General features: G+C 43.5%; 2 protein-coding genes across 6 annotated transcripts in view; both read right to left on the bottom strand.

Annotated features, from left to right (window-relative positions):
- Positions 1 to 16,467, bottom strand: part of TBK1 (TANK binding kinase 1) — a 29,295-nt gene extending 12,828 nt beyond the window's left edge. The window contains exons 1-9 of one of the 3 annotated variants that reach the window (XM_066634538.1): positions 16,321 to 16,467; positions 9,593 to 9,706; positions 8,814 to 8,954; positions 8,142 to 8,271; positions 7,301 to 7,482; positions 5,648 to 5,808; positions 3,042 to 3,152; positions 1,309 to 1,488; positions 949 to 1,145 (exon numbers count right to left, since the gene is read on the bottom strand). In XM_066634538.1, coding sequence (XP_066490635.1) covers positions 949 to 1,145; positions 1,309 to 1,488; positions 3,042 to 3,152; positions 5,648 to 5,808; positions 7,301 to 7,482; positions 8,142 to 8,271; positions 8,814 to 8,954; positions 9,593 to 9,679 — 1,189 coding nt within the window. In that variant the 5' untranslated portion in view covers positions 9,680 to 9,706; positions 16,321 to 16,467. Of the gene's footprint in view, positions 1 to 948; positions 1,146 to 1,308; positions 1,489 to 3,041; positions 3,153 to 5,647; positions 5,809 to 7,300; positions 7,483 to 8,141; positions 8,272 to 8,559; positions 8,955 to 9,592; positions 9,707 to 16,320 lie in introns of those variants that run through there. The other 2 variants (XM_066634540.1, XM_066634539.1) reach the window with 2 other exon arrangements.
- A 377-nt stretch (positions 16,468 to 16,844) lies between these two features.
- XPOT (exportin for tRNA) overlaps positions 16,845 to 26,857 on the bottom strand; it is a 35,432-nt gene continuing 25,419 nt past the window's right edge. For all 3 annotated transcript variants that reach the window (XM_066634159.1, XM_066634157.1, XM_066634158.1), the window contains exons 19-25: positions 24,245 to 24,434; positions 23,571 to 23,687; positions 23,016 to 23,131; positions 21,114 to 21,161; positions 19,627 to 19,698; positions 18,935 to 18,991; positions 16,845 to 17,303 (exon numbers count right to left, since the gene is read on the bottom strand). In XM_066634159.1, the coding sequence (XP_066490256.1) occupies positions 17,277 to 17,303; positions 18,935 to 18,991; positions 19,627 to 19,698; positions 21,114 to 21,161; positions 23,016 to 23,131; positions 23,571 to 23,687; positions 24,245 to 24,434 (627 nt within the window). In that variant the 3' untranslated portion in view covers positions 16,845 to 17,276. The remainder of the gene's footprint in view (positions 17,304 to 18,934; positions 18,992 to 19,626; positions 19,699 to 21,113; positions 21,162 to 23,015; positions 23,132 to 23,570; positions 23,688 to 24,244; positions 24,435 to 26,857) is intronic.

Genomic DNA, 26,857 nt, shown 5'->3' with positions numbered 1-26,857 from the left:
ATGTACTCTAAAAAAGGGTTTAGTTTTTCAAAAGGTTAAAATCTAAATGGCTGCTACTGGTTATGATCCACGGTCCAGTTGTGTAAAGCTCTGCTTGCTCCAGCAGGACCTCCAAACACTGAACTGGACACAGTGTTTCAGCAAACTCCACTTACTCATGGATGAAAATAGTCACTTATTAGGTGCTTACTACCCGCAATACCACATTTCTAAGGTTAACCGTTACATGAATATAGTAGCAAAGGTTCAGTATCTTTTTTTTAACTACGCATTTAGAAAATTGCATGGTTAGAAACGAAAAGCTCAATCCTGAGCTCGCTCCGCCAGCAGTGAGTGTCATAAACGTGCCATAAAGCATGCTTGCAGACGTCAGTGCTGATCCAGCACCGGTGCTGAGCTGGCTCCAGTGGATCACTGGGGTCCCACCGCTCATAGGTCACATGGGGGCTGCTGGGTGGCGGAGAAATGAGTGGAAGCGTGGGGGGAGGTGGCATTCAGGGGCGGGGGGAGGCAGGAGAGGGTGGAGAAGAGGTATGCTGGGTGGAGGGAACAGGGCAGGAGGGAGGCGGAACTGGTGGAGCTGAGCTCCGCCGCATCCAGAGCCTCCATGTTGGGCTGCAGCACCCACACAGAGGCTCTCAATTCTACGGCAGCCCAAGGGTTGCCACAGAATCAAGTAGCGCCATTGCAGGGTTACTTGCCTTACCTGGGGGAAGGGGATGAAAGCTGCCCGGTTAGCGCTGAGGATGCTGCAGCAGCCATTTTTGGTGTAGCGGCAGCCCCATGCTCTAGGCAGGATGACTGGGCTGTAAGGCAGCAATCCTATACACATTTACCTGGGTGTAAAGTTCCATTAAACACAATGCCTTCCTAGTAGATTATAAATGCCATCTGAAAAATATGGAATATTTGAGACTTAAGGAAAAAATAGACAAGTCTAGAACATACTTTCTTCGTAGAGTAATCCAACCATCGTCACAGGCTCCCTGCTTAGTACAATTATGGGATTTTCTTCAGTGGTCCTTGGAAAAACCTGTGCCAATCGAGTAGGTTCCAGTACAAAACGCCGGCCTTCGTATATCAGTTCTTGATTATGTGAAGCTATTTTGGTCTGTTTGTAGATCAATTCATGAAATACAGCAGCACTGTTAAAAAAATCACAACCACTACATTTAAGGAATGACTTCTAATGCAGTAAAGCATCAGTATATATAGAAAAATTAAAGTAACACATTCTATATTTAGGCATCCTATCATGATCACTGCTAGCACTCAAGTAAGATGATGTAAAAATGCAGGAATACTCACTTATTATGGTTATGAATATAAATTTTGTGTGCAGACATTTGTGGCAGACAGAAGATATGAACAATTATTCGGTGGAGTATATCACTTGTCTCAGCAAAAAACCGATCAAATCCCCAGCATTTCTCTTGATCCGCTTCAAGAATATTTGCAAGAACAGGTGTGAGTAGTACTTGCAGGCCCCTAAATGTACAAGGACATTCCTTTTAAATTTAAAACATTCTTTTGTTTTCCTTTTGCCCAATTACAAATACACTCATTTTTATGTATAACACCATTGGCAACAGTATAAAGATATCTGGGTTGCTTTCCAGCTAGGATAGGCAGAGCCAAAGGATGCAATGTTACTTCCCCTCCCTCACAAGGAAGGAGGCACCATTACCACTCATACATGTCTTTACTGCTGGCAAGTAAAAGGTAGTCTGCCTTGCCTTATGTTCTGCACAGTGAAAAAGTATTCAGACTACCTTCTTCTTAGGGCCACGATAGCAGCAGGCAGCAGGAAGGGAAAACAATGGCTGAATAAACATACCCCCCCCAGCCCACCACCATTCACAATGTCATATATTGTAGGGCTAGTATGGGAAATACACTTGCAAATGCACTACTCTCCAGGGCAGTTTAAACTTTTGTTGGGATGTCTTACAGTAGTACAAGAACTCCAGGAGAAAAGGAATACATTGTGGAACATGTGCCAACATCCCATTAGTATCAAAGGCACTCTTCTGGTGCTGCAAACATGTACGATAATTCTAAGGCTGTAGCCTTCTGTGACAGTGAGTTCTACTGAAATCAGTGGGACTAGTTTTCAGCTAAAACCATATGTAAGTATCATGTTTTGTTTTCCTGGTTAAGCATTATATCTTGACTATCAAAAACCATTAAGGACTGACTGTAAATCAGCATGTGGAACCATAATTTGCATTAACCACAACAAACATTATATCCATAAGAAGCAAAACATGGCTAAGGTGGTTCCTGCAACCTTTCTGTTATCAAAATGACAAATTGGTGGCTCTTTACAGATAACCTCCAAGGGCAAATTCCCTGAGCGGAACTCTGAGGGGGGACATGATTGAGACACACGCAATTATGCAAGGGATGGATACAGTAGATAGAGAGATATTCTTTTCCCTCATAGAATACCAGAAGGAGACATCCACTGAATTTGAGTGTTTGTAGAGTTAGAACAGACTAAAGAAAATATTTCTGCACCCAGTGTATAATTTGCCTGTGGAACCCCCTAGATGCCTTTAAGAGGGGGTTGGACAGATTTCTAGACGTCCATCACAGGTTACAAGCTCTGATGGGTATGTGCAACCTCCTGGTTTCAAAAGCAGGTTACCTCCGAATGCCAGGTACAAGGGAGTGGCAACAGGATGCAGGTGTCTTGTGTGCTCCCTGAGACATCTGATGGGCCACTGTGGGGTGCAGGAAGCTGGACTGGGTGGGGCTTTGACCTGAACTAGCAGGGCTCTTCTTAGGTTCTTATTTCAGCTGCACAGATTAATCTGTGCTCTATCATTCCATATCCGATCACGCTACTTAAAAATCTTGTGTATTTAATAGTAAGTTATATCAGCAGCATGGGTGGGCAGAAGAAATTGTTCTTATTCTGCAAGCAGACACCGGAAGAAATTAAGCTGAAAATTATTGATCCCAGAAACCTCCAACTACGATTAAGGGAGAAGTCTTGGCATCTGTTTAAAGTAAGCTGGCAGCTTGATGGAACTTACTTAGAAAGACTGCAGGATACAGGCATATCACGACTCCATTCAATTGGGCCATTTTCTGCTTTTTGGACTCCAGATATTGCACCAGAAGGTTTTCCAGTTATAATTTTATACCTTTGATATATAAAAGAACAAATATGCAGTTACCTGAAAACACTAGTTCAGTAAATTCTCTAATAAATAATTTCATAATGTTATAATAATTTCTATAATAATCTAATAGATAATTTAATAATGTTAACGGTTGGTTTTGAGGGTGCTCTTGTGCATGTACTAAACATGTATTTCTGCTTTAATTTCCAAAATCATCTCCTTCCTGCTATAGCCCAAGCCACACCCAAACACTATCCTATGTTATTCCAGAGAGTCTTCCTCCCTCCAGAGTAGCTTTTGGGAAATACAGGGGCAGGGAAGCCCCACTGCACAAGCCAAGCTCTACTTCTTGGGATGCAAATCAATGTGAATTCCAAACCTGAGACCTAGAATGTTTTTAGGAAAAGAGTCACATTCTATTGCTTGGCAGCTTTCCAGTATATGAGAGGCTTGCTCTTCTTAAAAAACAGCATTATCTTTTCTCAGAAATAAGATGAGACTTTTGTTGCACTAAATTGATTCTAGCTGAATTAATATTAAATTAAAATGAGAAAGCATACTTCTAGAACTTCAGAAAAAAATGTCTTACAATCGGTTATCCATAGTACTTTAAAAAAATTTCATTACTAGACCAGAATTATAGTGCCTAAATAAAATGAACATGAAATAATGAAACATTGTGATCCATGTTTATAAAGATGTGAGATGTACATAAATTAAGATAAAATATACATAAAACATTTATAAATGAGCAGCAGCAACTTGCTGTAACAAAAACTCAAACCTGTATATAAACATTACTACTAACCCATCATACTACATGTCAATGCAAAAGGCATAATTTATTGTGAAGAGTTCAATCATTTAAAGGCACAATTGTTGTATAAATGTCATTCATTGTCACAGGGATATCCAGGGTGAATTAATGCTTACATGAGTCCCAGTTGCCTCCCAATCCAGGGGCTGATTCAGTTCTGCATCTGCTTAGCTCCAGCAATACTGCAACCTTAGATGGTCCCAATTAATTGAATGCCAAAATAAATACTAATTTTTTTAAAAAAAGAACCCTCCAATAATTAGAGGTTTGAGGAATACTTTTAAAATATGGTAAACATAAAACAAGGTGAGATGAATGATCATCCCCTGCTTGAAGCATAGCCTTTGATCATATACAAAATCATTCAATCAGCTATTCTCTTTGAAATATTAAACAAAACATGAGTGTGTGTGTTTTAAAATTTACAGCCTAACCTGGAAGTCACCAACAAGTGAACCCCTCTCATCATGTATTCCAACACCATACTTATTGTTTTAAACCAGGGGGGTCAAAACATAAAGCCTGGGGGCCGGATATCACCCATGGAAGTTTTTTATCCGGCCCTCAGGCTCTCATCTGCTGAGTGGTGCTGTGGTGTTACTGCTGAAAGGGCAGCCCAGGTAAAATTGGGCTCTCTCATATCTTGAAATATGATCCAGATTTGTGTATTTTCTCTTCTGTTGTTTGCAGCTAATGATTTCCTAAGTAAGAAAAAAGTGCTTATTTTTATTATGACCTGTTTAATGACATGCCAATGGTAGCCTGTATACAGTCACGCTCTGGCAACTCTTGCGACGCCGCTGGAACCAACCATATTGGCTTCTGCCTGTTCATTGGACCATTCCAGTGACATGGAGAGGGGGGATTTGCTGCATGGGTAACAGCCTATCTTCCATACCTTCTTTACCCAGGCTTCGCGCACTGGAGAGGACACTCCACCAGAACCACTTTTCAGAGCGTGATACCATAGTCTTCCGAGACTGAAGGATGTCAATAGTAACGGTCATGGTAATGACATCAATTCCTGCCTAATGACATCACTTCTAGCCCTCAGCAGGCATCATGAATGCTATTTGGCCCTCAGTATGAAACAAGTTTGACACCCATTTTAAACATCTTATTCTAGCGTTGCTCCAAATAAATGCAACATCTCTGCACCACTCAAATCCTGGACGACATCTACTGCTTAAATGAAGATGCTGCACATGTTTAAGGTTTTACAATACTATACCATTCATGGGTACTGTTGCAGCAGGAGACAATGTTTGGCAACTTCCATGTAGAGACTGTATTCTTGAAATCCACCTGCATTGTGATCTGATAACTACCAGCTACAGAGTTTTAGAGGGGAAATTCTCAGCCATTCAATACCCACTAGCAACATTTTAAAAACTTCAAGCACAGCTCTCATTTTTTAGTGACTGTAAGAAATTGTATCTCCCTTAACACAACCAGCACCATCCAGCTTTCACCTAAAAATGCAGATTCTGCATATTAATGAAATCTAGCGTTTTTCCAGCTATCAATAATGTACTCAAATACACTATAGCAGGTGTACGAATGAGGAAATATATGTAACACAATATTCTGAATTCAACAGAGTACCCAAATTACAAGAGACAAGCCCTTCTGAGATTCTGTTTGTAAACACTTGAGGTAGGCTTTTCTGTGGACATAGTATTTTCTCTAAGTTACCTACATCACTTCCTTGTTTCTGCGAGGTCCTTCAAAAGGTCGAAAGGGTAAACCTCCAGTTGCAGCATGATAGAACGTCACCCCTATGCTCCACAGATCAACGGTGGCACCATATTTCTTCTGATGCTCTTTCCGCAATACTGCTCGCTCATACATATCAGGGTGCTAGGTGGGAAAGAGGTAAGACAGCAGCTTATGAACTGACCCATCAAAACGTATCCAGTATCTTAATATAGTATATATTACTAAAGGTGACTGTTTCTGGTGAGTAAGATAGGATTAGAGCCTAAGCCTTACGGGACACAAAAGGCTTACTTTTCAGTAAGTTAAATTACACAGTTTTCAAAAACCTCTATATATTACATTCACAGAGAAGATGTACCAGACAGCCCAGTCCTAACCTGTGCTGCAACAGGCAGGCCAAACTCACCTCCACTTCAGCTTGCTCTGGCGCAGTGGAGATCGGCACAAGTCCTTGCACTGACTTACTCAACTTGAAAGGAGCTGCAGACATGCCTTATGGCACATTTCAATACTCCAGCACCAGAGCATTTTAAAGCAAATATACAGGCTTGAGGAACTAATATTTGAATACACAAGAAGGTTTTAGTGGTAGAACACACTTCATTGTGTGAAAAGCAAAACAAAAACAAAAACAAAAAAACCAACCCAGAAACTGTTGATTTTGTAGGTTAATGCAAATCCCCCACTGAGGCAGTTTGTGATGGATGGCAAATCTAACAGCATCAGTTCATAGAAAGAAGTGGCAAGTGGTCCGCTAAGCAAGCAGATGGCCCTCATGAACTGAATAAAAAAAGAACTGACCACCAAAAAAATGGTGCATTGAAGGGACAGTGAGGATAAGTATTCTTGCAGGCAACCTTAGCAAACCCTTTCAAGAATCCCACAAACATACAGGTTTGCTTACAAACCTTTGAGAATGCCCCCAAAGATATAGGCAAAACATCAGGAGCCGACGCTTTTACTAGACCAGTGATTTTCAACCACTGTGCCACAGCACACTGGTGTACCACGGATAGTCCAGAAGTGTGCCATGGGAGTTTGGGAAGGGTCATTTATTAATACGGTCCCAGGCAGATGTGAGCCCTCTGCCAGCAGCACAGTGTGCCTTGTCAATTGTCAAAAAACTGATGGTGTGCCTTGACAATCTTAGCACCTTGTCAGTGTGCCAAGAGATGAAAAAGGTTGAAAATTGCAACTAGACTGCGGCCTTTAATCCTGGATAATTTTAACTGCAACAATAGTGATACCGGAAACAAAAGCCTTACATTGTATATCCATACAGACACTTCATACGAAGCTAGGTAGCCCTTCCACCAGTGCATTACTACATGTCTATTTAGAAGTAAGCCTCACTGAGTTTAATGGATGCACCCAGTTAAGAGTCTACAGGAGTTCAGCCAAAGCAATCTTATAGTTATTTAATCTGATGATTTAAAAAGGATGGATCTACAGATTTCAAGGTTTTTGCTTCTATACTGATGGTATTATTTTGTCTTAAAATGCTCATGATCACACACAAGACACTGCCATAACAAAAATTCTGCTAGTAGACATGGAAGCCATCAACAAGACCACCTCTGTATTTTGATATGTAAAACAAATAAGGCAGAGAAGGTTAAATTGATGTGCTTACCAAATACTCTTCTGTACCGTAGAGGGATACAAATTGTTCATCATCTTCCAGTTCCCTAGCTGCCCCAAAATCTGTTAGTTTATAAACAGATTGGCCATCTTCACCTATAACTCGCATTATATTGCCTGGTTTGATGTCGCGATGTACAATTCCATTTTCTCGAAGATGGTTCATTCCAGCAACTTAAACATAAAGAGAGTGAAGATAAAGAGTGAAGATTGAAAGAGACAAGGCATGTTGTTACAATGACAAAAAACAAATCAGTATCATCTTCTCCCCCCCCCCTCATTAGTAGCAGAGCAAATTAAACATTGCATTTCAACTTAGGATAGCACTCCGCATCACTGTTGCACAACTATATAGATTATAATTTACTGCAGTGTCAAGGGACAGAAGCAGGAGAATAATTCATTCTATATATACAGGTTGAGCCTACTGCATAGATAATTTTCTATCTGCAGATCTGGTACAGTAGTCCAGCTGAATCTTCTCCTCATGATATGAATGCAGGGAAGCAACACATTTTTACTGTTGGGACAAGCTACTGCTGGTGGGCTTGGTACATGTACATACACACACACATGCACTGGAGTCAAATTTAAATGAAACTGTACCAAAACTATGGTTCTACAGTCATTCTGCACTCAAATTGGTGGGCCGCTGTGAGATACAGGAAGCTGGACTAGATGGGCCTATGGCCTGATCCAGTGGGGCTGTTCTTATGTTCAAATTAACTTCCAATTCAGTTAATTTTCTGAATATAGTATCACAACAAGGAAAACTAAACAGGAAACAAACTACACACAGCAAGAAACTGTACATGGCAAGAATGTTCACATACCAACATCTCTCAACACAATTAAGAATTCTGTTTCTGGCAACCCATAAGCATTAGATGGTTCTTCTAAAACTGTGTACAAACTGCCACATGGACAAAACTCCATCACAAGGACTTTATGTCTAGAAGTCGTCTAAAAAAGGAAAATATTTGTAAATTACATGAAACAATGCCAGAGGCATACAGTAGTGTTGATTTCCCATTTGTCTAATGTTCTACAGAACACTGGTGATCATGCAAGAAAATCCACAGAAGCTCCATGCAAAACTCTTTTCAGTGGTTTTCAAAATCAAGTAAAATCTTCTTGAGCTAAGAAAATCCAGCTGTTGCACCATATTTCTTTTGTAGCAGAAAACCATTTATAAGTGTTCACAAAACACACCAACAGATAGACGCTGTCCCTATGAACTTTACAACATACTGAAAACGGGTGAAAACACAAGCAGAAGCCAGATAATGTAACTATCCAGCCCAGAAACATCAGTGAGGGACCCTCTCTGCAAAATAAAAGAAGAAAACAGAAGATTATCTGCTCCTGCCAATATAGTGGAAAGAAAAGACAAACAGGAGTTTATGCCATCAAAGGATTTCATACAAACAGAACATATATGCAAAAAATATGTGCGGCATTCATAGAATAATTCCCAGTAAGCCCCACATACATCAGAGAATTACCTCTTCTTCAATGGCAAACAGTTTGACAATGTTTTTGTGATTCAGTTTCTTTAATACTTCAAACTCTCTCATCTGAACATCCACAGGACGAAGGAAGCTGAAATTATTAAATACTTTGACAGCATACAAGTCTCCAGTTTTCTGTAAAACAAATAGAAAAAATAGAGAGAGAAAAGGACATCATGTACAGTAACCTTCTACTCTATATGACCAATGCCAATTCCATATTACGAAGTTATAATGATACATAACGGGAATATCTGCTTTTACATAGGCCTGATAATCAAGGATGACATATCTCGTGCACAATCTTTATGAAATAACCGTTAATAAGTTTAAAACTGATAAAAGAGAGTACTATTGCTAAGTGAATAATCAAAATAGCCATGGCAAATAAATGGGGAAAAAATTGCAGTTACTTTCCATAATACAATCAGATTTTCAGACCTTCCAGAATAAAACAGATCTTACTTTTATCTTTTGTAAGGCAAGCTTTGAGTTTAACTCTGTAAATAAAGCTGTCTTGCTAAGGCAAATGTGTTGTAGTACGATTATTGTGTTTCATTTTAAGAGATGAATATACAATTATTTTTACTGTAATCTTTATTTTTTACTTTTTTTCTTTAAGTAAGTTGTCTTAAGCTCCAGTAAAAGGGAGGGGGTTTGTTCTTAAACAAATAAATACTAAGTTTATGAGGAAACAAAAGAGAGAGTGCCAATTTTAAGATTATGCAAAAGCCCTTGTCATCAGACAGCTAGAATTTCTACCCCACACAAACCTTGTGTCTTCCACGGTAAACATTTGCAGTAGCTCCTTGTCCCAGGATGTCTGAAAGGAGCCAGAGATAATTTGAAGTGCTCTGCATGTTTGCTCTCAATTAGACAATTCCTGTCTGAAGTTTAAAAAAAGAAAAAAAATATTCTTGAATTAAGTTGATAAAATGCATATGAGAGAACACAAATTTTTCTTTTCTTATTGGGTACCAAGGGAAGTACTCCAATAAGATCTGACTCTTGATCTGTATATTGACTTTTGAAGAAACGCATTTTCACTGATTTCCTGAAAACAGTCACTGTATAACTTTAGCTCAAACATATTATTGGCGATATCTTAATTCAACCATTGTATTAATGAATGTAGCCTCACTGTGAATTTTACAAAACTTTTCTATAAAATTGTACATAAGAACATAAGAACAGCCCCACTGGATCAGGCCATAGGCCCATCTAGTCCAGCTGCCTGTATCTCACAGCGGCCCACCAAATGCCCCAGGGAGCACACCACATAACAAGAGACCTGCAAGGCTTCCTGGGAATTGTAGTTAAGAACATAAGAACAGCCCCACTGGATCAGGCATAGGCCCATCTAGTCCAGCTTCCTGTACCTCACAGCGGCCCACCAAATGCCCCAGGGAGCACACCAGATAACAAGAGACCTGCAAGGCCTCCTGGGAATTGTAGTTAAGAACATAAGAACAGCCCCACTGGATCAGGCCATAGACCCATCTAGTCCAGCTTCCTGTATCTCACAGCGGCCCACCAAATGCCCCAGGGAGCACACCACATAACAAGAGACCTCATCCTGGTGCCCTCCCTTGCAATGGCATTCTGACATAGCCCATTTCTAAAATCAGGAGGTTGCGCATACACATCATGGCTTGTAACCCGTAATGGATTTTTCCTCCAGAAACTTGTCCAATTCCCTTTTAAAGGCGTCCAGGTCAGATGCCATCACCACATCCTGTGGCAAGGAGTTCCAGAGTAGAACTAGTAGCCAACTCTTCCCCACATATGTATTTTATTTTATCTTATCTAAATTTATTTAAATTTATTTTATCTGCAACTAATCTTGTGTCAGCTCTCAGTTTTCTTGTAGGCCCTTCTGCTCTTTGTTTATTCAGGGTCCAAACCTAAGTAGCATGCGCTGGCTCGCTGCTGGCGTGCACTGTCACAAACATGCCATAAAGCATGTTTGCAGGGGGTCAGCGTGGGCAAGCACTGGAGCTGGCCCAGTGCAAGCCCATGCCAGGACAGCACCAGTGCGAGACTAGCAAACTGCCACCTGGTGCTCCTTGCGAAGAGCCTGGTGAAGGAGAGGTAAGACGGGGAGGGGAGGCGTTTTGGAATGGGCAGAGGGCGGGGGAAGGCGGGAGGGAGGTAGGATCCAGAACCCCATATTGGGCCACATGGCCCAACAAGGGACTCCTTGATTCTGCACCGGCTAAAGAGCCGCCACAGACTCAAATAGCCCCACTATGGGGCTACTTCCCTTACTCGGGGGAAGGGGACAAAAGTCCCCTTCCCCAAGGAGCCACCAGTGGCTGCCCAGCATGCTCAGAATACTGGGGTAGCCATTTTGGCACCGCTGGAGCCCCCCACAGCTCAGGATTGGGTTGTCAGTCTATATCAGGGGTGTCCAAAGTTTTTGGCAGGAGAGCCACATCAGCTCTCTGACACTATGGGGGGGGGGGGGGCTGGGGAAAAAAAGAATTAATTTACATTTAAAATTTGAATAAATTTATATATGTTTACATAAGTGAATATATTAAAGATGAACTTATATGAATGAATGAAGGTCTTGCAATAGCTCAAGGCCTATAGAAGGCCTTGCACAAAGCAAGGCTGGCCTTTTCTTTGCTGCTGCTGCTGCATCACAGACATGAATCAGCAAGCAGTGCAGGGAGCCCTCATCCCACAGCTCACACGAGAGGTCAAACAGTCACCCTCACTCTGAGAGCAGTTGCATCGGGCGAGTGCAGGCTCCAACAAATCTCAGGGCCAGAGGCTCATTGGAGACTGGGGGTTCCCTGAGGGCTGCACTGAGGGGCCTCGAGGGCAGCAAGTGGCCCCAGGGCCGGGGTTTCGGCACCCCTGGTCTATATATGTAAAGAGCAGCACAGGTATTACTCTGTCTCATCAAGTTGCAACTTGGGATACTTACAAATCCTCAGGTTTTATAAAAAGTTTGAGCCTGTCACTTGGTCACAAACTAGCTGGGTTCCAAGTACTGTACCCAAAGCCACTATTTCAAAGGGCAAGTCAATTTTGCCTAAGCAGATTGCCCCAACCAAACTCTTCCCTCACAGTCCATTTCTAAGCATATCTACCCAGAAATAAATTTCATTAATTTAAAAAAGAAGAGCTTGAGAACACAGCTCCAAATCTCAACGTACTAATCCTAGTAATTAGATAGAGGATCTCTCATTCCTTCAACATTCAGTATATCCAAGATTCCCCTCAGAGCTTTCTCTACTGACACCAGAGATATTCATTTTTCCCAGCACATTACAAATTAGAAATTGGGAAATGAGAAAGAGTCGCAATCTGCCACTTTCAGTACTGCTCTGGTGTTGTGAATTTTACGCCATTTTGTTGGGGCTGATCCCATAGAGAACAAGCAATTCAGGCAACTTCTGCACTTTCACTTTAAAATGCTTGAAGCCCAGACCATGCACAAAACATCCCTGTGGCAATGACAATGCTCAGTATACTCATGAGCAACTAAGGCAAGTCCCAAATGTATGGGATTTGTTCAGAGAATATTCAAGTCACTGTAATGAAATTGACTCAGAAAAGCCACAATCATGGATATGCAAATCTATTTCCCTATGCCTTGGGAAAAAAACACACACACATGATTTGAAATGCATGCCAGGTATTGGATATCTAGAATCAAAACATCCAAGGGAAAATGAAATCCTGTCTAGAGTACACTCAGCATGTAACCCAAGGCCAAACAAGGTCTCCCTGTCTATTTTAAGCCACCAGGAGAATTCTAAATATTCATAATTTGCAGGCCTCTTTTACACTGTTGAGAAAACTTCTAAGGACTGTCCCAAGCTCATCAAATGGGGGGGGGGGGAAATAAGAGAATGCACATATTGCTCTCTGGATTCAGAAGCATGTGGTAGAACTGGCACCAGTTGGCTTAGCTTGTTACAGTCAGACATGCTGCATAGATGCAGCATGCATCATGCATCAGATGCACCAGCATCTATGTTCAGATTATACTGCCAAGTGTTACAACCCAGTGCACCACTGTTTCTACCTACATCTGAGGGAAGACAGATAGGGTGAAAAAAATCTATGGGTTGAAAAAGAAGGCATACCTGAGAGATGGAGCAGCAAAGAGATCTGTGAGGTGGGAAAAAAGAAGACTAAAGGAGATCTATGGGATGAAGATACTTCTCTTTCTCTGTAACAGATGTGTGAAAGGAATGCTTTCGAATGCATAGAAAAAATCAGAGGTTAATTGAAGAATTAGGGCTTCAGAGAAACCGGTAAGCAGATGGAGGAGCAGACTTATGGGGTCTCAGAGACAGAAGAGTGAACACACTACTAGAGTGCAGAAAAAAGAGGAAAGAACACTGAGGTTTCAGAGGAAAAAAGAAGTGTGCACCACAGGTGCAGAAAGAAAGGAGGGCTTCACAGAGATTAAGCTAAAAAGAAATCTTTCCTTGCAATGCAAAAATAAGTAAAAATATACAAGTAGTTCTCAGAGCAGTTTGAGTTGTGCAGTCTGGACAAGATGCAACGGCTCAACAAGGACTCTTAAGAAAAGTGGAATGGATATATTGTCTGAATTCCCTTAAAGGTATTCTGCTTGGCAAGCCTCAACAACTGTGTGAAGCCAAAAGGATCAGGGTCTGTACTCTTCAGAGAAATGCTCACAAGCAGGTGCTACAAGGATTACAGTACTGCTGCTTAAACTCTTAGTGGACTTCTATTCATTTGTAATTCTGCTTTTTACTGTTTACCAGAAGTCTCGGTATGCAAAATACTGTAGAAGTTATTTTCAGCATCCAAAAATTTTACAGAAAATGAACTCCTGTATCTACAGCTTCTCTGACATTTGCATAATTCATTCCAACTGTTGACCCTTGTATTTAGGTTTTTAGAAGGGTATATCTCAAGATCTAGGGGTTTTTCCTCACATGTGTGGTATCTGAAATTGCCTCAAAATTTGTGGTTAATGACACAAACACTGCAATTAATGGAAAACTCAAGGGTCAAGGTGAAAAATGACCTCAAACTACATACAAGGTTTACTCCTCATCCCCTATCACCAACTTGAAAAGTACTTTCTAATCTGTGTGCTCTAATCCTATGCAGATCTATATCCCCCCTGGGGGCTGGGGATAAGAATAGGCCCTCAGTTTGGCTGTACTTGTCGTAAGAGGCGACTGAACAGCCACCGGGTAGATGGGACTCCTTAGCCTGGGAAGGCAGCTCATCTGAGAGAAGGAAAACTCTGATCCCAAACCTCCACTGCCTTGTGCCTACATCCAGTTATGGAAAAGGCTTCAGGAGCCAACCTCGAGGCAAAATCTGGAGCCGGAGTCCCTGAGGCAGATCATGGCTGAACACAGTCACATTCTGGCAACTCCTGTGACGCCACTGGAACCAACCGTATTGGCGTCTGCCTTTCCATTGGACCATTTCAGCGACGTGGAGAGGGGGGATTTGCTGCATGGGTAATAGCCTATCCTCCATACCTACTTTACCCAGGCTTCGGGCACTGGAGAGGACACTCTGTTCCAGAGCCACCATTCAGAGCGTGACACCATGGTCTTCCGAGACTGAAGGATGCCAACATGCTATAGGAAAGCAAGTTCCACTGACTTAAGTGAGACTTACTGCCAAAAAAGTCCCAGAACCTTAAACAGTCTGTGTCCAGGATGTGTCAAGTTCTCACTTCCTTTCTTCACTTGGGCTCTCAGCTCAAGATGAGGCCCTGTTGACAGTTCCTCTTGCTGCACCCCTAATCTGAAATTTGGTGGGCTGACCCAAGCGCACCCTTCCCCAACAGAACTGTAAATAAGCCAGGGCTTGACAGGTGACTGGGAATTTGGTAGGGTGAGCAGGAGGGGAGCTGAGGTCGGGGGATGCAATAGAGCAAGGGGCAATGAGTGGCAAGGAACTGTACTCGCTTTTAACTGGCAGGAACTGTACTCGCTGCTGCTGTCATGGTCCCCTGCCACTCATTGCCCCTTCCTTGGGGTGGCGACTGGGGGCTTCATGAGCAGGAGGGGAGCTGGGATAGGGAGAAGCAGCAGATGTTTTTCAATTTTATTAAAAAAGGTGTGATGTCACACCCAGAAGTGACATCACTTCCAGCTGTGACATGTCGTCGTCCCCCCCATTTTCAATTTTGCCCTGGGTGCCAGGGTGGCTAGCTATGCCACTGGGGCAAGATGCAAGAGAAGCCTTCTTCGGATGGCAGCAGCTTGACTGCGGAGCTCCTCTTCAAGGAGGCCTAGCATTACTGCTCATGTTTTGAAAGTTAATATGTGGTATTCTTCAGAAATATCTCACCCAGTTTGATCTGCCTGTGCCTATAAAATGTCCTTGGGCCATATTAAACTGCATCTCCTGGCACTTTCTGTAAGTAATGCTTTTTATACTATCTTTAATTCTGCATTGCAAAGGGTGCCAACAGGGTCTACGTGAGCAGGCAGAACACAAACATCTTCAGAAACCGAAAGTGTGCCCAGCCACACGTACAGCCACTTTCAGAGGCTAGAGGTTATCTGGACTGAAGCACAGCAGAAGGGTGGGGCTCTCCCTTCCCAAGCCTCCCGAGTTATCCAGTCACTACTAGAAATGTGCTGCAGTCATTGTGCTGAGCTGAGTCCCGAGTCATTGTGGCACCGACACACTCAACTAATGGAAACCTCCGAGCCATTCGGACAAGTTGCGAGTCCTTTCGAGTCGGTCCTGGAGCAGAAAGGACACCTTCCTGCTCCTGACCCTGGCCTTGCCTCCTGGACCAGAGCCTTTCTCCCACCATGCCTGCTGCCGCCGCCAGCCTGGTGGCCGGTTTCCAGACCGCCCACGAGCTCTTTGGGGTCGATGCGGAAGTGGCAGGGGGCAAACAAGCAAGCAGAGGACGCCACAGAGGACGCCGCAGAAGGCGCGAGCCGGCGACACGCATGAATTGAGTGGGGGAACGAGCATCTCTGCGACTTGACCGGCCTCCGCGCCCATCTGAGCTGCCGCCTGTGGTGCTCAACAGATGCCCCAGTCCTGCCCTGGAGAGCACTGGTTCCATGGAGGGCAGGCCACAAGGGACACTTTGTGGCCAGGCCCGGGTCCGGCCCTCCTGGCCCTGGAGCAGGCCCGCGAGCCCCACTGCAGGCGGAGCGGACGGGCAGCCTCAAGGCCCACCCCTGCGCGGCTACTCAGGAGCGCCCCACTGCGGCCGACGGGCCCGCTCCCAGGCCAGCTGTGCGGCGCCTGCAGGGCCCGCTGCCTGCCCACCCGCAGCTCGGCGGGGAGCGCCTGCGAAGCGCCGTCTCCGTGGCGGCCCGAAAGGCCCGGCCGGGCCCGGCGCTGCCGCCCGCCCGCCCGCGGCTGTCGCCCAGGGGCTCCGCTGGCCCCTCCCCCAGCAGCGCCGGGAACCCCCGCCCGGCCGCCTCCGGCCCGCGCGCTGACCAGGCGGAGCGGCCTCGGGCCCCAGCGCCCCCCCCCCCCGCGAGTCTCTCCTCAGCAGCCGGCGCGGCCTCACCTCCTCGACACGTCCCGCGAGCCCCTGCCTGCCAGCCAGCCCGCCGCGCTCCACTTCCGGCTTCGTGACGCGCAGGGGCCGGGTGGGGGCGTGGCCGGCCCTTCCCGAGCGGGGCCGCGCGGGCGCGAGGGAGGGGCACTGGCCGGAGAAGCGCCCGGCCCGGAGGCGCAGGTGGCGGCGCGAGCGGAGTCCCCGTCCCGCCCGATCCGCCACGCGGGGACAGGCAGAGCCTCCTCCAGGCGCGCCTGAGGGCCGCGCCGGTGCTGGGAAGGCGGGTGTCCTGCCCCGCGCCCTCCTGCGGCCTGGAAGAGGCTCTGCCGGGCTCCCAGCACGCCCCCGCACGGGGAAGGGCAGCAGGCGCGTTCCCGCTCCCTCAGAACCCTGCCCAGACCGCCGCTTCCGCGCAGTGCAAACGGGCAGCAGCTGCGGCTCCCCTGCATGAAGCTTGTTCTCAGGGAGCCAGAGCCTGCTTCCCCGCACTGAGACCTCCCATGAAATGACTGTCTACAGAATGGAGTTGATCGTTTTATTTATACCGCCAGACACGAGTTAATGTCATTGCTAAGATACAAGTATTTTACTGGGTATTTAAAAATGTACACACTTCACAGCCATTGCCGTGGACTTGGAAGAAATTTATATTTACAAATTTCATAACAAAAACTTGGATATTTTACTACTGCTGCACTAATTACAGCATATAGTTCTCCTACACAGTGTTCCGGGTGGGCATGCAGGCAAGTCATATTGTCCGCATCCTGTACACGTATCAACCAATACAGTGTAGGGCGTTTCATGTGCACTTTACACAAGAAGGCTAAACTATATATACTGGTGTAAGCACAAAGTAACATCTTTAAAAAGAAAAGTCTGAATGGCACAGAAGTTAGCATTAATATAAATTAAATATTTGGAGTTCCTGATTAGGGAAACAGGCAAAGATTCCAGTAGGCTTCTTAGAGTTTTGCCCGTTGAAAGAATACCTGTTTTGAAACAAAGTATATATAAGGTTAGAGATCAAGAGATGAACAGTACTTGTAAGTCAAAAATTAATACAAAACATGTTGCTAATGGATAAAAGCACATTTACAGGGGCTACTGGCAACTATCGACAAGAATAACAAAATAACAAGATTTGGTCCATTCCTGAGTCAGCAACTGGTAACCGAGTCTCTCAATCTCAGCAGAAAGCAACACTGCCAATTATTGACCCACTACAACGAGAATGGCTGGCAACCCTAAGATGCCTGCTACTCACCTCTTAGCAATTTAAAATCTCAAAGTTAAAGCTGGTAATATGCTTTAAAAGATTTTAAACAAATTCTCAGAAATTCAACAATCAAGTTCGTCAAATACTCTAAATGGGTGGTTCCCAAACTGTCGTGGTGCCCTCAGGCGCTACAGCAAACTCACAGGGGCACCGCAGGAGGTCCCTGGAGCCTCTTCTTTCTTATTCTCTGAGGCACTGCCATCTTCGATCATGCAATTCTTGGGTGATACAAGATGGTGGCACCCAAGACATCCAGAAGAGACCACTATGAAAGAAGGGCATCGTGACTGCCATAATTTTCAGAACCACTGCTCTAAACCAGTGGTTCTCACACATTTAGCACCAGGACCCACTTTTTAGAATGAAAATATGTCAGGACCCACTGGAAGTGATATCATGACCAGAAGTGACATCATCAAGCAGGAAAATCTTTAACCATCCTAGGCTGCAATCCTACCCACACCTACCCAGGAGTACTACCATTTGCTATCATTGTTAAAAGAAAATACATAGTAGCTTGTTAAAAGTACAGGTCTATGACATTTCCCCAATGCAGTCACATGCCATGATAGCATCAAATCTAATATATTAAAAATAAAATCTTGAAATAAATGGGGACCCATCTGAAATTGGCTCCCAAATGGGTCCTGACCCACAGTTTGAGAAACACTGCTGTAATTTAGTAATTACAATTAGTAATTTAAAACCATAAGAGCAGCCCCACTGGATCAGGCCAAAGTCCTATCTAGTCCAGCTTCCTGTATCTCAGTGGCCCACCAGATTCCTCAGGAAGTATACAAGACATGCACCCTGTTGCCACCAAGAGTTTTGCTGCCAAAAACTTTTTCAAAAAGCCATGTTGAAGTTTCCCCAGAACCCAGTTTAAACCTCCTCCTCAAATGAGTTCTGTTAGACACACAATTTTGGATAACATGTAGTTTGACCTTTAAATGCATCAATCCTTCAGTTGTTTTGTTCTTTTAAATTAAACTGGGGGGGGGGGGGCAGAGAATGGCAGAGAATGATCTGAGCCAGAAGCTCAGCATGAAGGGCTGCCAAGAGAAGCTTTCTTCAATTAAAAACAGTGTGGGTGTAATGCACAAAAGGGGGTGATGTGGGGGTGAAGTACTAAAGGGTCCCTACCTCCCCATAGCGGTTTTGGCCCATTAATCTCCTCTCACATCAAACAGAACACTTGTAGTTACATTGTTGAAATGCACTGCTTATAGTTCAGAAACCAAAGTAATCAGGGTTCAAGCACACTGAAATAATCCAAGATAAAATGAATTCACCCATGAAATATTTAAATATAGGCATGAGTTCAATACAGTACCTTTAACCTACCTTTAAATAGTTTTTAAAAACTTTAGCATCAGGCTGCTGAAGTGCTTGGCAGAATTCCTATAAAACACACACAGAAATGCCTGTCAAAAATTGCTCATTCCATTGTGACAATTAATCTACACTGTGGCCATAAAGCAATATCTGCAGTTTTAGAGTCTCCCTTCCAAGAACGATCAATGCTGAAAACCCAGGAAGTACCCAGGAGTATAATCTCTAAATTTCACCCTTTAGATGGTTTTGTAAAGTTTTAGAAATAGGGTCCTATGTATACATCTATGCATGCAAAAGTGAGCATGTTCACCATGCTGCTTTTAGGTGCACATCTCCTTGCGCACCCTAGACCAAAAGCTTGAGCAATGTCAATATCAGTCATCTGTTGGGAGACTAGAAACTAAAGTCTCTAAAGATAAGAGGGGAATGAGAGACTATAAAACTACAGTGACTAATGCCACTGACCATCTGCAAGGATCATTCTATGTAATGCTGCAACATCCACCAAATGAATGCCATGACAAGTCTAATTCTAATTAAAAACACATTGATTTTTACCAGGGCAGATTAATAATTTTAATACTCCTGCTGTCATGCGACAGTAGCAATTTTCTTGACTACAAGGTGCAATCCAAAGAATTTAGGTAAGTTTCAGGGTTTGCCCAAGAAATACTCTATCATCAACTCGCAAGAATTCTTACCTGTATTATTTCAGGAGCTACCTGCAGTGATGGGAGATATTCTTGTTGAAGATACTGAATACATTCAAGACCCTATGGAAAAAGAAATACATGCTCTATTTTGAGAGTGGTTAAGTATTTTCTTATTTTTAAACATGCTCTGTATTAGATTATAGGCTTGAGGATACACTGGCCGAAGCTGATCATAAAAGCCAGTGGGGAAATCTCTTGTGTGTGTTGCATTATGGACTTCAACTGCCAGGCTTCAATGCAAGACATTAAAAGGGAGATGCCAGTATGAAGCTTCGAAGATGAAAATCATCAGCAGATTTGACACTATCAGACTAGGGTTCAAGCTGAGACTGGGAGAGAGGGCTTTGTGAAAGAGAGCAGTTGTTCCTCTTTAGGTATCATATAAATCAGTAGTTCTCAAACTTTTTAGAAGCCACTGCCTGACCTATAAATGCAAGGGATGTGCTTGAATGGTGAATGGGTAACAGTGCTCCCCTCCCAAGAAGCAGCTTGTCTAACCCTTGATGCACATCACCTGATCAGCCCTGTCCATTTCGCAAACCACCAAAAATTGGTTTGTGATCCATTGGTGGCTCCCAGATCTACAGCAGTTCTCAAACGGATGTACATTATTCATACTGCTTTGCCAACTCATCACCTGAATGAAGTGGATTACACCCACTGATGGGAACTTTTATTCTTTTTAGCACTTCAATCAATCAATCAATCAATCAATCAATCAATCAATCAATCAATCAATCAATCAATCAACAGTATTTATATACCGCTTTTCAACTAAAAGTTCACAAATCGGTTTACAGAGAAAAATCAAATAACTAAATGGCTCCCTGTCCCAAAAGGGTTCACAATCTAAAAAGATGCACTTCATTTTCACTCTGCAATAATAATGTGAAATTTTATGCCTTGCATTGCTAGGCCTTCTGGCCTCACTTTGTATCCACATTTCCTACTTTCACCTCCTGCTCATCTGTTGTCCAAGTATCTTTCATCCATGCACCAGCGTTGGTGTCTATCTTCCTGCCAATCAATCCCAGTCTATGGAGAACCCAGGTCACCAAGTAGAGTAGAAGAAGATGCAAAGTAGTGATAATGCAAGAGAAATCTCTGGAGAGCCCCCTGTGCTCGCCAGCCCCTTGTTTCTGTTTGTTCCTTAGTGACTCTGGCACATCATCCTTTCAGAGGGCTGATCATAAAACAACTTACAGAAAGTTAAAGATATGGAACCAGAAAGGGTGCAAATGAAGTTGAAGTTCATCTAGGCGTGTGCCCACTTCATGGCAGAGGGCGGAACTAATGAAGGTAGGCTACATGTGTCTTTCTGGGATCTTGACAACAGAACTGCCAAATCAGCAACAGCAGCAAAACACGTACACCCACTAGAATGGATCACAGCTGCTGATCTGCAGAAGTTACTCTGAGTCCAGGGGGTAAAGATAAGAGATAATTAAAAAATCTATTCTTGTAACAAGCCTTACCCTTTTGAGATGAATTGTTTTTAATGTTACTGCACACTCAGATAAAGCCTACAAAAACAAAACAAATATACTTCAGCATAAGCACCTGAACATTAGAATTAAAATGGGTTCTTTTTTCCCCAAGGACTACAACATTTTACAGGCAGAAACATGTATTAAACAGCAGGTATTAAACAGCAATGAGACTTCAAAAGATAACCAGAACTTTGCACACTATTTGAGAAAGCATTAAGCATATACTAGAGCCGCTGACAATTTCTACATATGACAAAATCCTGGCCAGGTGACATTTTGCAGTCAAAACACATGACGAACAGGCCTTGCTGAGGGAGAATCAGCATGGCTTCTGTAAGGGTAAGTCTTGCCTCACGAACCTTACAGAATTCTTTGAAAAGGTCAACAGGCATGTGGATGTGGGAGAACCCGTGGACATTATATATCTGGACATGCAGAAGGCGTTCGACACAGTCCCTCACCAAAGGCTACTGAAAAAACTCCACAGTCAGGGAATTAGAGGGCAGGACCAGAAGTGATTGTGAGGAGCTCCAGAAGGATCTCTCCAGACTGGCAGAATGGGCAGCAAAATGGAAGATGCGCTTCAATGTCAGTAAGTATAAGGTCATGCACATTGGGGCAAAAAAAATCAACACATATAGGCTGATGGGTTCTGAGCTGTCTGTGACAGAACAGGAGAGAGATCTTGGGGGGGTGGACAGGTCGATGAAAGTGTCGACAATGTGCGGTTGCAGTAAAGAAGACCAATTCTATGCTTGGGATCATTAGAAAAGGTATTGAGAACAAAGCAGCTAATATTATAATGCCGTTGTACAAATCTATGGTAAGGCCACACCTGGAGTATTGTGTCCAGTTCTGGTCACCGCATCTCAAAAAAGACATAGTGGGAAAAGGTGCAAAAGAGAGCGACTAAGATGATTACTGGGCTGGGGCACCTTCCTTATGAGGAAAGGTTACGACTTTTTGGCCTCTTCAGCCTAGAAAAGAGGTGCCTGAGGGGGGACATGATTGATACATACAAAATTATGCAGGGGATAGACGGAGTGGATAGAGAGATGCTCTTTACACTCTCGCATAACACCAGAACCAGGGCACATCCACTAAAATTGAGTGTTGGGAGAGTTAGAACAGACAAAAGAAAATATTTCTTTACTCAGCGTGTGGTTGGTCTGTGGAACTCCTTGCCACAGGATGTGGTGCTGGCGTCTGGCCTGGACACCTTTAAAAGGGGATTGGACAAGTTTCTGGAGGAAAAATCCATTATGGGTTACAAGCCAGGATGTGCATGTACAACCTCCTGATTTTAGAAATGGGCTATGTCAGAATGCCAGATGGAAGGGAGGGCACCAGAATAAGGTCTCTTGTTATCTGGTGTGCTCCCTGGGGCATTTGGTGGGCCGCTGTGAGATATAGGCAGCTGGACTAGATGGGCCTATGGCCTGATCTAGTGGGGCTGTTTTTATGTTCTTAAGTTTCAGGGCTCCTGAATTTGGCTATGGGTTTTGCAAGACCCTTCCAGAATCAGTGTAGGCTTTGAACTCCACCAAATTGGATCAGTACATCTCCTGTGCACCTGTGAAATTGTCTAGGAGTCGGTGGAATGGCCACAATCCATAGTCAAGTTAAAGCTATCACGAATCTTGTACGTTTCCACTCACATGTGTTGTATTCAGAGATACATTAAACATGGAAATCTGCATTCCCCTGAGGTCACATGCCCCTAAGCAATCCAGCTTTCACTACCTAGGCGTTTCTTGAAACTGGAAGTCTGGCTTCCAAATGTGCTGACTGATTTATGCACAGGATCTCTCTTCCAGGTTTCACGTCTCCCTATGCATAATTTTAACCATGTATGCACACTGAGCAATTTCCCACTGTAATACATACCAACACTGTCTGTGCATCTGCTAAGTCAAAGGTTTGCTTTGAAGGTGCCAAGAAGCATGCAGGAACAATATGTTTGTAGACAAAGTCAGCAAAACCCACAGGTCCATCTTTGCCCCCTAAAAACACAACAAAAATATTCAAGCTCCTCTTTACTCTCGTTCTCTTGCCTGACAACCACTACATGCAGGGTGAACAGGCGGAAAAGCATTAACAGAAAGCTGTGTCCTAAAAGGGCACATAGTAGTAAGGTGGTTTTTAGCACAAACGTATGCAGCAGCAATTTCACAATGAGATAAAGACAATTCTACAGAAGGTATCTTGTCTAACATGTAGCATGTGTACAAAGCCAAGGAAGAATTCCATTCCAATCCCTGTGCACAAGAATCTCACAATCATTACTTCTAAGGCTCCTTATGCAAGTGAAAAGATAACTTAGAATGCGATCCAGACATTGTACAACTACTATCCACAGCAGAAACTGTAATATTTGAAGGCAAACACACTCATGCATAGTCTTATAAAGCCCAAGTTGTCATGATAAAAATGCAAACTTACCCCAGAGCTCCACCAATTTTGAAAGAATAATAAAGCAGGTTTTCTGAGCAATGGGATCCGGGAAATCAACAGCTCCTTGGATGATTGTGAACAGTACATGGTCTATATTCTCTGCATCTAAAGAGAGATTGACTTCAAATCAGACACTGAACTGAACAAGGTGGCAATTAGTAATTCATTCTGGTTTGTCACACTCTTTTTGACTTGAGTCATATATAAAGTTGACATTGGTTTCCAGAAGTACAAAGCTTTATTATTTCAAGGAATACACATCAAACTCTACAGTAAGACCTCGCTGCTGTTTATCTAAACAAACCACTTTTATACGCATATCTTCTGAATGCATCTGTGACTAATTTTAGTAATTTGAACCTGCAGGCAGGCCTGGTAACCTTTTGAGAAAGGACATTCACTTCTGAAAAGACTGTTCAGAGAATCAGATACGCTGGTCTCCAGGATACAGCAAAATTAAAGTAATAATGCTAACAGGAACTGACTTCAAAGAAGTTCAAATAAGAATTCAAAGTTCAAATAATTCAAATAAGGTGAACCTAATAGACCTAATTTTAAAAATTAAATTAAGATTATTTCAACTGCTACCATTAGAAAACCATGCTCTCACTGAAATGCTTATGCACTGTACACAAGCATTTTTATTATGAGTCAATCCTCACCCTGATTGGCTATGACTTCACTCATTCCACTGCCTGTAACCGTTTGAAGAAAAGCAAAGTAACTCCTTCGTAACATTTGTTTTTCCAAAGCAGCAGACTGGTCGTTTTCTTCAGCTGGGCGGTGCAAGACCTCAAAGATAGCACGCAACAATGGCATAAACATTTGTTGCAGAAATGGGGACACGTGGGTCTATTAAATGGGAGGAAAATAGATATACAAAAGTTAGCCAATTAAATAAGCCAATTAAGCAACACAAAATATAATAAAAGCGTTTAGTTTTCAGCTTGCCATCTTTCTGTGTACATCTGGAGTACAAATTCAACTCCAATCCATGCATTTATGCATGTATGAATACATGCGCATCACTTTAAAAGGTTTAGTTATCAGTCAGATCTAAGGAGTGCAATCAAGAGGGCCTATGTACAAAATTCTCCATTTTCCAGAAGGCATTCTTAAAACTAAACAACCTTCCTCACCCACTTCGGTGTAAAGCACCACTCCCATAAATACTTCACTGGTCACACTTTGGTTTATCTTCTAGTTTTTTAAGACCAACACGCTGGCCAATGAGCCGCTTTCTGTTGCATACACATTCAACACCCTGTTGTTGACATTTTCTGAACGCCAAGCATAGACTCAAGTGTCTGTTGATTGTGCTATTCCAAACAGGCAATCCTATCTCATTGTTATTAAATCTAACACTTTTAATGTGCCTCATTTCTAATTTGGACCAAGTTTTATCAGTATATCAGTATATACCCAGTTATAAGCAGAAGAGCAAATACACTTTTCACTGTAGTTGTCTTTTAAAACAGCACAATTAAAATACTGAGTCAACACACCAATACAAAAAGGACTTTACATAAGAACATAAGAACAGCCCCACTGGATCAGGCCATAGGCCCATCTAGTCCAGCTTCCTGTATCTCACAGCGGCCCACCAAATGCCCCAGGGAGCACACCAGATAACAAGAGACCTCATCCTGGTGCCCTCCCTTGCATCTGGCATTCTGACATAACCCATTTCTAAAATCAGGAGGTTGCGCATACACATCATGGCTTGTACCCCATTATGGATTTTTCCTCCAGAAACTTGTCCAATCCCCTTTTAAAGGCGTCTAGGCTAGACGCCATCAGCACATCCTGTGGCAAGGAGTTCCACAGACCGACCACACGCTGAGTAAAGAAATATTTTCTTTTGTCTGTCCTAACCCGCCCAACACTCAATTTTAGTGGATGTCCCCTGGTTCTGGTATTATGTGAGAGTGTAAAGAGCATCTCCCTATCCACTCTGTCCATCCCCTGCATAATTTTGTATGTCTCAATCATGTCCCCCCTCAGGCGTCTCTTTTCTAGGCTGAAGAGGCACGAACACCGCAGCCTTTCCTCATAAGGAAGGTGCCCCAGCCCCGTAATCATCTTAGTGGCTCTATTTTGCACCTTTTCCATTTCCACTATGTCTTTTTTGAGATGCGGCGACCAGAACTAGACACAATACTCCAGGTGTGGCCTTACCATAGATTTGTACAACGGCATTATAATACTAGCCGTTTTGTTCTCAATACCCTTCCTAATGATCCCAAGCATAGAATTGGCCTTCTTCACTGCCGCCGCACATTGGGTCGACACTTTCATCGACCTGTCCACCACCACCCCAAGATCTCTCTCCTCATCTGTCACAGACAGCTCAGAACCCATCAGCCTATATCTAAAGTTTCGATTTTTTGCCCCAATGTTCATGACTTTACACTTGCTGACATTGAAGCGCATCTGCCATTTTGCTGCCCATTCTGTCAGTCTGGAGAGATCCTTCTGGAGCTCCTCACAATCACTTCTGGTCTTCACCACTCGGAAAAGTTTGGTGTCGTCTGCAAACTTAGCCACTTCACTGCTCAACCCTGTCTCCAGGTCATTTATGAAGAGGTTGAAAAGCACCAGTCCCAGGACAGCTCCTTTGGGCACGCCGCTTTCACCTCTCTCCACTGTGAAAATTGCCCATTGACACCCACTCTCTGCTTCCTGGCCTCCAACCAGTTCTCAATCCACGAGAGGACCTGTCCTCTAATTCCCTGACTGTGGAGTTTTTTCAGTAGTCTTTGGTGAGGGACCGTGTCAAACGCCTTCTGAAAGTCCAGATATATAATGTCCACGGGTTCTCCCACATCCACATGCCTGTTGACCTTTTCAAAGAATTCTATAAGGTTCGTGAGGCAAGACTTACCCTTACAGAGGCCATGCTGAATCTCCCTCAGCAAGGCCTGTTCGTCTATGTGTTTTGAGATCCTATCTTTGATGAGGCATTCCACCATCTTACCCGGTATGGATGTTAGGCTGACCGGCCTATAGTTTCCCGGGTCCCCCCTCTTTCCCTTTTTAAAAATAGGCGTGACATTTGCTATCCTCCAATCTTCTGGCACTGTGGCCGTTTTGAGGGACAAGTTGCATACCTTAGTCAAGAGGTCTGCAACTTCATTCTTCAATTCCTTAATAACTCTTGGATGGATGCCATCAGGGCCCGGTGACTTATTGATCTTTAATTTATCAATGAGGTCTGAAACATCTTCTCTTTTAACCTCTATCTGACTTAACTCCTCGGTCAGGAGGGGCCGTTC

This window comes from Tiliqua scincoides, chromosome 7 (assembly GCF_035046505.1).
Source record: "Tiliqua scincoides isolate rTilSci1 chromosome 7, rTilSci1.hap2, whole genome shotgun sequence".
Taxonomy (NCBI): domain Eukaryota; kingdom Metazoa; phylum Chordata; class Lepidosauria; order Squamata; family Scincidae; genus Tiliqua; species Tiliqua scincoides.
Note: the sequence above shows the minus strand (reverse complement) of the source record. Positions and strands in the feature narration are given on the sequence as shown.